Here is a 14,289-nt window from a genome sequence, read left to right as displayed (position 1 = left end):
TTCTTTTCAGAATGCTATTTTGTACCGTGTGAAGTTTAAGTTTCGCTCTTGTTCTACAAACAATATAGCTAGTACTAGTAATATTTTTGAATGTTGTAATGATATCTCACATATTGTAATTACAAATAATATAGTTAGTACTAGTAATGAGTTACCTTGTAATATGGTACTACCTGAGCACAAAAATCTTTGTATGCATATGTTTGTTTAATATAATATCTATCTTTGGTAACAGAAAAAAAGTTTCGCTCTTGTTCTTTACCTTATCCGACTGCAGTGCCAGAAAACACGTACTGTATTAATGAAACGATTATAAAAGAGGGTTTCCTTGGAAATTAATGTACAATATTATTTAATAAATAGATAAGTACGTCCGTAATAAATAAATAATATAGAAAGAATTACAAAAAAAAAATACACGTGACTTCACACCATAACAAAAAATGACTCATGTTTTTAAGTTTTACCCGGCCTAGCCATATTGTACATATTTTGAAAGCACTAGCAAATTCAAAATCTGTGTTCTTACAACCATTGCTTTAAAAAGTTATGGAGTTAAATATGTGTTCTTATAACCATTACTTTCACTCTCTCTTCTTCTCAAATCTTCTAATATGCTTCAAGGGCCGTGTATTTTTTGCCCCCCTCCCAGGTCACCTGGTTGCAATGTAAGAAAATTGAACAGTAGAAGTTCACCATTGAAAGCCTTTCGATGCTTTGTTTTCGAAAATAGGATTTTTTGAGTTTGTTAGTTGTTTGGATTGAGTGTTGTTCCAATTGATTGAAAATATCAAAAGGAGTTCAAAATTTAAATTGGAAGTAATTTGGAGTAGATTTGAGTTAAATTTCAGAAAAGACGCAAGGAAGAAGGCGAATTTAGTTTTTTTGTATAATTATGTGTAATCTTGTATAATACTAGTGTATATGACTGTATAAATACATCTTATGCACTATTATACACTTTTATACACCTTTATACAAGCGTCTATAGACAAACTTCTTTCACGATTTTCAGTTGCAATTCTTGTTCAAAACCAGTCCAAATCTCTATGAAATGACTTCAAGTTTTATATACAACCTCCTTATACTATTTCTAACAAGTCTAAATAACACACAATCCAAATTTCTCACTAAAATCAAATTTGGAATTTAAACCCACATATTTAAGCTTGTTAAAAATTTAATTTTCACCACCCAAATGGATTTGGGTTTTTGAACTAATATTTGAGTTACAGTTACTGATTCGAAAATTAACTTAAAAGCTTGAACAATCTTTTTTAAAAATTAAATAGTAATTTCTAGAACCTATTAGAGTTGGATGTTAAATTTTAGCCTATTATTTTTGGGCTTGTTTGTTGTAAATTGAAATATGAGCTATAAAATTAAAAAGTAGGGAGCCCAATTATTCTTATGTGAAATTTTCCCATAAATAAATGAAAAGTTGGCATCCTATAACAACACATAATAGAAATTGGTAATTTTTTAGCCTTATATTAGGGTTGGCAAAGATAGCCCCAAACAATTGGCATTTAGCCAAGTCTTAAAAAAAAAACTACTATCTTTTGTATTCTTTCTAAAAAAAAAAAACTACACGCTTATTTTGGCTTCCCTTCCCCTTTCTCTCTTTGTATTTCTTCTTTTATCTCTTCTTTTTCTCTCTCATAATTTAGCAAAAATTCTTGCAAATTATGCAAAAAAAAATTAGTAGGATGAAAAGGTAAGATTGATCTCACCCAGAGAAAATCAGAAGCAAAAACTAAGAGAGAAAAAAATATATTTTAACTTTGTTTTTCTTCTCTCTTCTTTTTTTTGGTTGGATTGAATGAGTGGGTGTGATTGAAATTGGTTTAATATACCTAAATGAGGATATATACAAAATTTGAGCAAGATTAGCAAAAACTAAGAGAAAAAAAATATATTTTAACTTTGTTTTTCTTCTCTCTTCCTTTTTTGATTGGATTGAATGAATGGGTGTGATTGAAATTGGTTGAAAATACCTAAACTAAGCTATATACAAAATTTGAGCAAGTTTAGAAGTGATTTAGACTGGTTTCAGGTAAAAAATCAGACCTAAACATCCAACTACGACATGTGTATATCACGTTGTATATCGTGTACATCAGTGTATATCACGTTGTATATCGTGTACATCAGTGTATATCACACACAAGTTCTTAGGACGTCTGTGTATATCACTTTGTATATCATGTATACAACATAATTTTTTATGGACGCCCGTGTATATCACATTGTATATCGTATATATAACACAAATTTTCATGGATATACACAGATATACATAATATACATGAGATATCACTGATGTACATAGAGATATACACGTGTTACAATAGAGGATACACATGTGAAGTTATCTTGAACTTGAGTTTTCAATCTGAAATGTGTTATACAAAGAAGAAAAATAAAATTTTAATAAATGTTTTTGCTATACACATTATTATTGTGTTATACACTGTAATATATAAATAATATAATTATTAATCATTTATCAAAAAAGGAAAATAAATTTTTGATATAGCATGTTTAAGCAAGTCCTAAAATATAAAAATAATAAATATAATTGTGGAAGTAAATAATATTTTGGTATAGAAAGAAAAGTAAATTTTTGATATACACAAAGAAGAAAAATAAACTTATGATATCTATTTTGGTATACACATGTCCGATGTGCTATACGTTGTGATATACAAATTAATAATACAATATTTTTATTGTGATATACATTGATATAAAGGCAGCAATAACTATATATATAATTTTATATTATTGATATACAAAGAATAATATTATTTATATACAAAAAAATAAAATTTTAATATACATGTTGATATAGACAAAGAAGAAAAAAAGGTTGTGATGTACATTTAATGGCTATTTGATGCCAATATCTATAACTAGGGCTATTTTCTGCCAATTATATGAGTATGTTGTTATACCATGCCAAAACCCCTAAATAAATACATCATCTTGTTGAAAATGTAGATAACGCGCATTTTCCCGCTCTAGTGAAATAACTTTTGATGTTGTGATATTCAAGAAAGAAATTAAAAACATATACAACCTTCGTATTAATGGTTAAGAACTCACATATCTAGAAGATGAAAGTAGCAGAAATGAGGATGTTGAGGTGGATGTGTGGGCATACTAGGATGGATAAGATTAGGAATAATGATATTCGGGAGAAGGTGAACGTGGCTCCCATTGATGGCAAGATGCGGGAAGCGAGGTTCACATGGTTCGGGCATGTTAGAGGAGAAGCCTGGATGCTCCGGTAAGGAGGTGTGAGCGGCTGGTTGTGGAGGGCACGAGAAGAGGTAGAGGGCGGCCTAAGAAGTATTGAGGAGAGGTAGGCTTCAGATTTCCGAGGACATGACACTTGATAAGAAGATGTGGAGGTCGAGTATTAGAGTTGTAGGTTAGGAGGTAATTGAGTCTTGCTTTATTTCGTACCTTTGTGAGACTAGTCTGGTAGAGTTTTTGTCTAAGACAGCTAGTGGCAACGTTGTATCTTACTATTTCGCTTTTCGGTGCAGGTTCTATTTACTAGCTATCACTTTTGCTTTGCTTTGCATCTTTCTTCTGGATTTCATGTTGTTCCTATTTTACCTATGACTTCTATGGTGATACTAATCTTGTCTCCTTTTGTCCTTTTGTTTTCTTGAGCCGAGGGTCTTTCGGAAACAATCTCTCTACCCCTTCGGAGTAGGGGTAAGGTCTGCATACACGCTACCCTTCCCAGACCATATTAGTGGAATCTTATTGGATTGTTGTTGTTGTTGTTGTTGTTGTATATTAATGGTCAAAGAATGCATATATGCAAAAGCATGTGAAGCTCCGGAAAAGTTCAACGAGACTCAACTCTATCATAAACTCAAATTTACATAATATAATCATGCAGTACTCCCGTTATGCCAATTTACGTGACAGTGTTCGATTTTCAAGAGTCAAATGAGTTTTTTCTTCATATGACTTGTATTGTGACATAATATTTATTTACATAGTTTTCAGTATGTAAATTTTATTTCGAAAAACTTAAAGATTTCATGTTCAATTATACGATCAAAATTAAAAAGTTTGAATCTCTAAAAGAAAAAATTGTCATATAAATTAGGACAAAGGGAATATATAATATATCTCCGTTTAATTCTCGTCAATGAAATTTTTTGACGAGTGACCAATCGATTACCTTTCAGTTATTCTTTTCCCTTTTTAGTGTATATATTTTTTCATCCTCCAAGTATATGATAACCCCAAGAGGTTGTTTCGGAAAACTTATTTATTCTAGTGTGGACGGACGATAGTTAAAGTCGGCGGTTGGTTGAGATCTCTCTGAATTGTAATAGAAGACTTTATTCTTGAATATTATTTAAAAAAAAATTAGAGCGCCTAGCAAGTCGATAAAATATAAATCAAACTTCAAAAATCAACCAAATTCACTTTCTTATTGAGCAAAAAAAAAAAAAAAAAGATTTCTAATAGTAAAGTGGCAAGAACCATCTTCTTCCTCAACCCAAAAAAAAAGCCCATTTTATTAGCGATTGATCAGTGCATGCTGTTACATTTATATATAATACGGATCTTGACCAGATTGTTGTTGTTGTTGATCTTGACCAGATTGAGATACCCAAGTTCTACGGTATATGTTTTAATTAGAAAAACTCAAAAAATGCTAAGAGATCTTTATGCTCAATTAGTTGAGACGCATAACAAATATTATCAAAATCTAGAGTACAATAGTCAAAGTAAAACAAGAAACATCTTTCATGTGGACGAGATAAAAGGGTATTTTACGTAGAGTTTGGGAAGGGTCGTATCCAACAAAGACGGATTTAGGATTTTAGTTCTATGGGTTCGGTGTTTAAGTAGATATGGATTCATATCTACTATTCATTGTAATTTTAGTAGTTTTTTACACATAAATATATGCTCCACGTCGAAAGTACTGAGTTCAGTTGAATCCGGTAGTTGTATGATGTATCCGCTCCTAGTACCCAAGGGATGTAATGTAGACAGTCTAAACTAATGCAAATATTAGTTGATGCTTTCACGGCTCGAACCATTAACCTGGGGGGTAGCAAAATGGTTAAAAGAAAACAGTTAACCACCCATATTATCCACTAAAATATGGGTTGGATAATGAATTTTTTAAAAACGGGTCAAATATGGATAAGAACCATATTAATTATCCATTTAGAAAATGGATAACCAATGGGTCTAACTTTTATATTTGTAAAGCCTCAACTTGGGGGTTCCTCAAGTTAGAGAAACATAGAATTATCCCAAAAGTGATCATATGTAAGAAGTCATGGATAATATGGTTACTCATATTATCCGCCGGTTAATCCGTTTTTTATCCGTATTAAATATGGGTCGGATCGGATAATTTATCCGTTTTTTCATTACCCGTTTTCGACCCGAACTATATCCGACCCGACTTACCCGTTTACCACTCCTACCTTAACCTATAGATTATACAAAAACAATTTTGTTGTTGCTCCAAAGTCCAAAGCTCCATTTCTTCATGTGGATGAGAAATATCATAAAAAGTTTCATGCACGAAGCTTGACATTAATGTTGAGCACATCAAGCATCTAAAATTTTCTTCTTGTTTTTTCCCCTTTGTTGACTTCAATGTTCCGTTATTTTTTGAAAATTTGCCTTAAATTCATAGAGTTCCAAAAACACCGTAATAGCCCACGGCTTTGGAAAACCTTTTTCCATGCACGGGAATTGGGAAAATTGCAGGTGTCGTTTTTAATTTCATTATCAGTGGCTTATTTTAGTCGTTTATGCTGTTAGAGAAGTGATGGAAAATCCCAATCAATGAATATGACTGCTTATTGGTAAGTGTCGTGGTTACTATAAATAGTTGTCTCAAATTATTTATCATAAAAGTTCAAGACAAATTTAATTACTATTTTTCCTTTTTTATCTTTAATAATCAATTGCATTCACATTTAATAAAAATATGTATAATGTAATTACTAGAAATGACACGTAAATTGAGAAAACATTTAATAAAGGTAAAGTAGTCAAAAACTATTCTTTCTTAAGTGGCGTGCCCAAGAGAATTATGACACATATTATGAGACGGAAGGAGCACATTACCAAACTATAAAGCTGCAATATCTAGAAACGCAAATTGATAACATATGGTTAAAAATCCACTTTGATTTTTGAAGTGGCAAGTCATAGTGATCAGAAAACAGATAATACCATACAATTCCGCTTTGAAATCGATATACATATAGCATACCGTTCAGATATTCATCATAATATAGCACTAATAATTGAAACGAGCATTTAATTTTTATACCTACTCGTATATTTAAGTGTGGATGACACGCTATTTAAGTGTAGACAGGATACCTGACGAAGCAGGATTTTCAGATTCAAAAATTTAAAACCTAAACAAGTGAAGAAGCTAAGGAGTTTCAATATCATATATATATAAAATTAACCTTATATAAACAATATAATTTTCGTCGAAGGGGTTCAGCCTAATCCCTTCCGACCACCTAGCTCCTCCCCGCGCATAATTAACTACATGTATTGCATGGTTTAGATTATTCTTCAAATAGCTTTAGTAATTGGATTAAACTAGCTCTATTTATATAAAGCGTCTATCACTAAAATTTAATGATTAAATATGTCTAAATTTATGTACATGCAATGAAGGTTTATATCTTATGTATTTACATCTTGAACCATGCAACAATCCTTTCAAACTACACCAAATCAACATAAAACTCAATGCTAGCTGCCGACTAATACAATAAACGTGGTAGTAAATTTATTTACAATGGATGAAAAAGCCACTCCATTTTCTATAGACCCAACTTTAATTATGTAAAAGAGTATATATTATTTACATCAAACACAATATATCATGATTAAACATTATGACTTTAATACAAAACATGATTATTAAGTATAATTGTTGTCCTCCTTCGGTTCGTCCCATCAGACAGGAATATTAGACACGTGGCATAACGAGTGATCATTAGTTGAAACTCTTGAAAAACTCCAAAGATCACACTCTTCATTATAATCATGATTAGTACTGCCACCTCCTCCATTGCTATTGTATTGGTGCTGATAATCATGATTATAATTGTCATTTGTTTGGCCATTAAGATGTGAAGCTACAAGACGATCAACAGCAATCCAATTATTCAAACCTCCTTCAGAATTTATAGACTTTGGAAAATCTCCATAAGAGGAATTTGGGCTATCTAGGGTTGGAAGTTGCATGAATTTGTCATTGAAATTTAGGTCATAATTTGCATGGTTTTCTTCTTTGCATGTATTTCTCATATATTGAAGTAGTTGTTCTAAAGCTCCTTCATCATTAGGATAGAGTCTTTGATTTATTCTTGTGTCTGAAATTGAGGGATTGACCATTTCAAGAGATTTGAAGTGATTTTTCTTCTTGAATATGCGACAAACAACCCAACCTTCTTCTTGTGTTGACTCTCCCATTGCAACATTACAAACCTTAAAATCACAATAAAAATCAAGTAATTTGTTAAAGAGTTCAATTTTATATTGAAAGTGTAATAATAGTAAAATAATGGCGATACAGACGAAGTTCTTCCTCCGTTTCATTTTTATGATGGTGTTCGATTATGTACATAATTTAAGAAAGAAAGACTTTTAACACATACAAAATTTACTATCAGTACTTGCTATTTAAAAATATATCATGATATTTTCATCTCTATAAAAGCATGTCATTAAAGGTAAATCAGAAACTTAAAATAAAGCAGTTTTCAAATATAAAAAATATGTATTTTTGAAAGGGACTAAAAAAAACATAACATCAATAACAACATATCCAGTAGCTTGGGAGGGTGTGTTTATACAAATCTTACCCCTACCTTGTGGAGCTAGAAAGGATGTTTCCGAACACCTTCGACTCAAGAACAAATGAAAAGAAGCAATAACAATAGTAAATAATAACAATGGTATAATAAAATAACTGAAACGAAACAAATAACCCGTAGAAATATAACTCTACAAACAAGAAAATACAAGACAGACTAAAAAAAATAATACCATATAAAATAAAATAGAGGGAATAGCAAATTTAGGAGAGAAAGTAAGTGTGATTTACTTACAATATTACAAGAGTGATCATTGATGTGATCATCCAATCTATACTCATGCATAATCCAGTCAGATTTTTGTCCATGAGGAGCTCTGCCTTTGTAGAAAACCAGAGTCTTTCTCATACCAATCCTTCTAGAATTAGAATATATGACTTTGTCACGCCCTGTAGCTTTCCAAAATCCAGCAGCAGTTGCTCTGTTTGTCCTTGTTCCTGTGGGATACTTTTTATCCTTGTGACTGAAAAAATACCAATCATTTTGTGGAGTTGATCCAATTTTGCATTTCTCTGCAAAAGTTAGAAAAAGTGCCCTCTTATTCATCCCATAAAATTTTTAAAGCTAAATTCATGAGTGATGAAAAAGAAAAATATTTGAGTTTAACTTCAATACACCAACGACGTAGAAGAATTCAGAAATTCGGCGGCGGATTCAGAATTGTAAAGTCATAGGTATTCGTTAGTAAAATTTCGGAAAGAAGCGGAAAAAGAAGTTTAGTTGTAGATGCTCCCTCAATATTTATCCAAATAGTTTTATAATTGTCTATACCAATTTACTAAATCTGGTCAAAGGGAATGGGTGCTCCACCACTAGAAATTATAGACCACCTAAATGATAACGGCATGTAATCGGGATCAGTAACCTAGAAAATTATTAGGCAAATTACATGGTACTAACATGTTAAAACTTACATGCCACAACATGCTAAAAACGTCTGTCAGTGTATGTAAGTTGGCGAATATGTAACACATATACCTTGAATATCCCAAGGCTCAAGCTTATTGAGATCAACTTCTTGGATAACATCCAAATCAATTTTCTCATTTGCAACTTTCTTCTTCAAGTAGTACTGAAGTAGTTCCTCTTCAGTTGGATGGAATCTAAATCCAGGTGGAACTTGAGATTGTCCATTTACAGAAATACTCATGTCGTCTGGCATAGAAATAATTTTTTGTTTTGTCCTACTCTTACTATATAGCAGAAAACTAGTACATGAATAATTAAATGTAAGTGCAGAGACAGAGAAAGACAGACAGAGGAACTTATACAAGTCAAGAAAAAAATGAAGGGGGACACATGAGAAAAATACAAAAAAGATGGCATTTGATTTACAAAAATATATAACTAAGATTAACGTTGGAATGTCATTTTATGTAGTTATGGTGGGGGCAATTTTTACTATACAACGAGAAGAGCCAGCCACCTGCATAGAAAGAGAAAGATTACTGGTATTTTCCCAAAATTGAGTAGAATAAGTGGGGTTCCACAAAGAAAGAAAGTAACAAAAGGTATCACTATGTATATGTATGAAATTATAAATAGCTAGCGACTGCTAGGTAAGTAGATATATGTAGTGTTTAACGTACTTAGTATATAGTCTATAGTCCTATTATGGAAATGCTCATGAGATTTAGATTTTATATGGAAAGAAGAAAAATTGGATTTTATATAGAAATAATATATAAATTGGAAGGGGAACCTTGGAGCTACAGTAAAGTTGCCCCTTTTGATTTATAGGTCACGAGTCCAAGCCGTGGAAGCAACCACTAATGCTTGTGTAAGGGTAAGTTGTCTACGTCACATTCTTTAGGTTGCGACCCTTTCCCTTACCCTGCATGAACGCAAAATACTTTATGCATCATGGGCCCCCGACTCCATGTCTTTAGCTATCCCATAGCTTGTGTGGTGGGAAATTGCATTGTAAGTCCAAGTCCCGAGCCATTGGTCTAGAACTTTCCCTGAATGTTTGTTGAGGCAAAATCCTAAGTGAATTTTGACTTAAGACATGCCCTTTATATAAAGAAGAAAAAAGGCATAAAAATAAATCCAAACGAGCTTCACAAAATAAGCAGTTGCAGACTGAGAGTATAATTATCGAGTTCAATCGAATCCCATATTTTTGATATAGAGTTTTCAATATATATATATATATATATATATGTATATGTATGTATATTGAAAAATCTATATAAAAAATATCGGATTCGATTGAACTCGATAATTATACTCTCAGTATACATACAAAAATTACTAAAATTTCTATAAATATTAGTTTTTGAACCCACAATTTCAAAAATATAAAAGGGTTCAGTGATAAGAATATAAATATCGAGCCCATCAAATTCAAATAGTGAATACATCTGTGAAAATAACTATAGTTTTTTTTTTTTGGTGCAAAAATAAGTATAGTTTTCTTTCTTAGTTTGTTGACTGGTGGCTGCGTCCATCTTAACTGCGACCCACGACCTCAAAATATCCCCAAGAAAACTACTGAATCAAACGTTGAACCAGCCATGCACTCATGTAGTTTTTCTTTTGTCTCTCTCTCGTTTAATTTGTGAATCCATTGTAACCATAATGATCAATGGCATATTTAGTAAAATTGATGCGATTGAACTCAAAAAATCAATTGAGGTTCGGAAGTCTGGTTAAGACGTCGATTTTGATATAATTTTTGTTAGAAATACATTCAATTAAATAAAAGTATACACTTATACATGGTAATAGAGAAGACATATATAGGTCTTGATTTGAGCGTTATTGCCACCTATTTTCTGGGGAATTTTATTTTTACGTGCATGAACTATGTAAATCAATCAAGCTCTGCACGTGATGATACGTGTTGAAGACATAATTAAGTGGAAAAAAAAAATCTTCTCTCTAACAACTTAAATTTTTCACTAAGATGATCTCATTCTTTAATTAAAAATCTACATAAATAAGTAGGCGTTGTAACAACATTTGATTGAACTTGAAAAAGGAATATTTGAAGTGAAGTTGAAAAAGAGTATTTGAAAGTTAAATAGTGTATAGATGATATCAATAACTCTTGAAAAGATTTGAAAAGTAAATAAAAAAATGATTATCTCACTTGAAATACTCCTAAACAAAAGTTAATCAATACTATTAATTTCACTAGTATTAATATATTGAAATTACACTCACTGTTACAAAGCAATAGTAGGTGTAATACTGTTTTTGACAATGATAAAAGAGAAAACCAAAATGAAAAAAGGAAGATGAATGTGAATGATGCATGATTATGGGAGGTTGGAGGCATTTAGCTTTCAAAAGACCCTTTGAAATCTGTTAGAGGAAAGATAGAAATGATAAGATGGAGATAGTTGGATAGTGAGGACTTGGCCCCAGGGGGGGACCTAGGGCCTGCTTTTTCAGGGGATGAATCTCCCATTTCCCCAACTCGTCTACTTGTCATTTTATGGTGAATGTCCCATTACTAGTAGCGAGTTTTTTTTTTTTTCACTCGATTTTCGATATTTTTTATTGGGGTCATGAGTAATTGCGCCGCATAAGGACTATTAACGGGGAAACGTTTTCTGCGAGAATGTTTTTTATTTTTAGAGCTTAATCCCGAGATTTTTGGTTAAGGATGAAAATATGCTATTTATTCCATCACAATCCTTGGTGATAGTAGCAGGTCCTTTTTTTCCATTCTATTTTCGGTATCTCTATTGGATTCCCGAGTAATTTGAATTTGCATCGCATAAGGCTCATTAAAAAGGAAAGCGCTTTCTATGAGATTTTTTTTTTTTTTTTTTCATTTTTAAGGCTTAATCCTGAGATTTCTGGTTAAGGTAAAGAGACACTATCCATCTCACTTGCCACTACAACCCTTGGTGATAGTAGCGAGTAGCGGTGTACATAGGTCGGGTTGGTTCGGGTTTTATAATTACCAAACCAAACCAATTGTGTCAGGTTATTAAATCTAAAGACCAAACCAAACCAATAAAACTCAGGTTTTTCAATCTCGATTTTTCTTGGGTTTTCTCGGATTTTCGGATTTTTCGGTTTTTCTCGGGTTTTTTTCCGGTAAAATCTTTGTAGAACAAAACATATAACTTGTGCTCAAAATATTTCTTTAATCCTAGTAAGATACAACTATATAAAGTATTTTCCTAAAAAATAATACAAAATATGAGATGTGTCCATGTCATTATCCTAAAATATTCAACAATAAAGACAATAAATTATGTAATATAAATATTGCTAATTAAAAAGCCATAATAAAATAAACATAATCTAAAAGTACTAAGTCATGCTAAAATAAGTAGACTAATAAGGGAGTATTATTTACATGACTAAACGCTAAAGAAAAAAATAAAAATAGGTTATGCATTTTTATCTAAATTATTGCAAAATAAAAAATAGATATTCAATACCTTTCCTTTTGTAATATTAAATTGAATGTCTTTTGTTAGCATTAATATTGATTTGATTTTGGTTTGGGCTTTTGTTAGCATTATTTAATTTACTAATATTAATGGCTATAAAACTTATTGGAACATTCAAAAGTTCTAAGTCCAACCTTAAAATACCTTAAAAGATAAAATTATGAAATTTTAAGGAATATTTATAAATTACATCACAATAAGTATATTTATATATTATATATATATAAAATTTCTATATATGTAATTTCGGGTTGGTTTGGTTTCGATTTGACTTTCTTTAGTTAAAACCAAACCAAACCAATTATGGTCAGGTTTTTTTTTTCCAACTCCAAATCAAATCAAACCAAACCATAGTCGGATTTTTTTCTCGGTTTGACTCGAATTATCGGGTTCGTACAGTTTGACGGTTTCCTTTGTACACCCCTAGTAGCGAGTCTACAATTGTCTGGCTGCTAAATTTCCATTCTTGGTCCTCATAAAAGGTGTAGTCATCTTTGGAAATAAACCTATACGATATAAACGTCCTATTATATTGATTTCTTTTCTATATGTTTTGTTATAATGTGTATCATTTTTTATTTTGTGAGATTCCAATGCAATAACGTAAGGATAGGGGTTTAAAACATTATTTCGAAATAAGAACAAGATAGCAACTTGTCTTAATGTATAACTTGTTACTCCATCTTATTTTAATGAATTGACATAAGTTTAACAGTAGAACTGGAAAAATTAATTCAGAAAAAAATGAAGAAATAATTTTTATCATCCTAGGATGAAAGGCATATATATATATATATATATAATGCATGTACCTGACTCATTGGCTAACTATGGCCATAACTTTCAAAGTCCACAAATTCCAAGATCCGCTCGTGCACTATTTAGGATATACTTATAAATGCTTTACCCTTTTGATAGATTTAACAATCAGAAAATATAACATTAAAAATTAGATTAAATTGAATTGAATGTATTAGCACAAAATAGCATATATACAGCGATGGGGAGAAGCACGTAGCAGCTTTTGCCAAAGAGAAAAAAATATTCCTTCATTAATACTGGGGCAGAAGTTAATTAATATGTGAATCTTTTCGAGCTTCTAATTACCTTTAATTATTTCCCACCCATACCTTGCACATATGTAAGTTTTAACGGGATGTTACATCCATGACGGAAGACCGGTAAGTGTTTACCCGTAAAACGGTACAGTTGAATTTATACGTGGTTTATAGACAAGTGAATTAATTTGATGCTGAAATAATAAATGAATTAGATAAAAGCATGATACTTAGCCTTGAGATGTGGATAAAATAGAAGAAAATGTAATTCCGGAAGCAGGGCTTCCGGGCACAATAGCAATGATATCAATAAACAAGAAGATAAAAATTATATTGAGCTTTGAATAGAATGTGGCGTACATTTGCTAGAAAATTCGTGTCCTTTAAATGATAATATAATAGAGCTTACTATTTATAGCTGCATCTCAGGAATAAGGTCCTAGGATCAAGCCCCTCTTTAATGTCAATTATGAGAGCCATTGAAGAATGTGTAACGACATGCAGTGAATGCCATATTCCTTGTAATGAGCCGTGTACTTAATGCTATAGAAAATTCTTCATTAAATGCCGGGTGACAGACATTTATTACATCTTTGTGAGTATAATTCTCTCCAGTAACAGATGTGATTGTTGCCTTCGGATTCAACTATCTTATGTCTTCGGCTCCACGTATCATTTCCTCATGCGATCATTTAATATAAATATATTTTGCCCTATCAGATAATCCTCCTACATTCCAGTGGCATAACTTTGTGTCACCTGGAAGCTGGTAGAAACACCTTCTTTGGCGGGAAATTCAGTGACCCCTCTGAAAAGATTTTTGATGGTTGATTAGACGCACGTCTCTCCGTATTTAATGACCTAAACACGCGTCATCCCATGATTTAACATCACTTTTGCCGGTTATCG

The 14,289-nt window shown here is 31.6% G+C and overlaps 1 protein-coding gene across 1 annotated transcript; it reads right to left on the bottom strand.

Annotated features, from left to right (window-relative positions):
• Positions 1 to 6,742: 6,742 nt before the first annotated feature.
• LOC104239123 (NAC domain-containing protein 43-like) lies at positions 6,743 to 9,209 on the bottom strand. Its single transcript, XM_009793664.2, has 3 exons — positions 8,886 to 9,209; positions 8,142 to 8,419; positions 6,743 to 7,518 (listed from the first exon to the last, which is right to left on the bottom strand). Exons 1-3 carry the CDS (start codon positions 9,067 to 9,069, stop codon positions 6,985 to 6,987), a joined length of 996 nt encoding a protein of 331 aa, XP_009791966.1. The 5' UTR covers positions 9,070 to 9,209; the 3' UTR covers positions 6,743 to 6,984.
• Between the last annotated feature and the right edge of the window lie 5,080 nt (positions 9,210 to 14,289).

The sequence above is a fragment of the Nicotiana sylvestris genome, chromosome 8, assembly GCF_000393655.2.
Source record: "Nicotiana sylvestris chromosome 8, ASM39365v2, whole genome shotgun sequence".
Lineage (NCBI taxonomy): Eukaryota > Viridiplantae > Streptophyta > Magnoliopsida > Solanales > Solanaceae > Nicotiana > Nicotiana sylvestris.
This window is presented reverse-complemented; position numbering and strand designations above follow the sequence as displayed.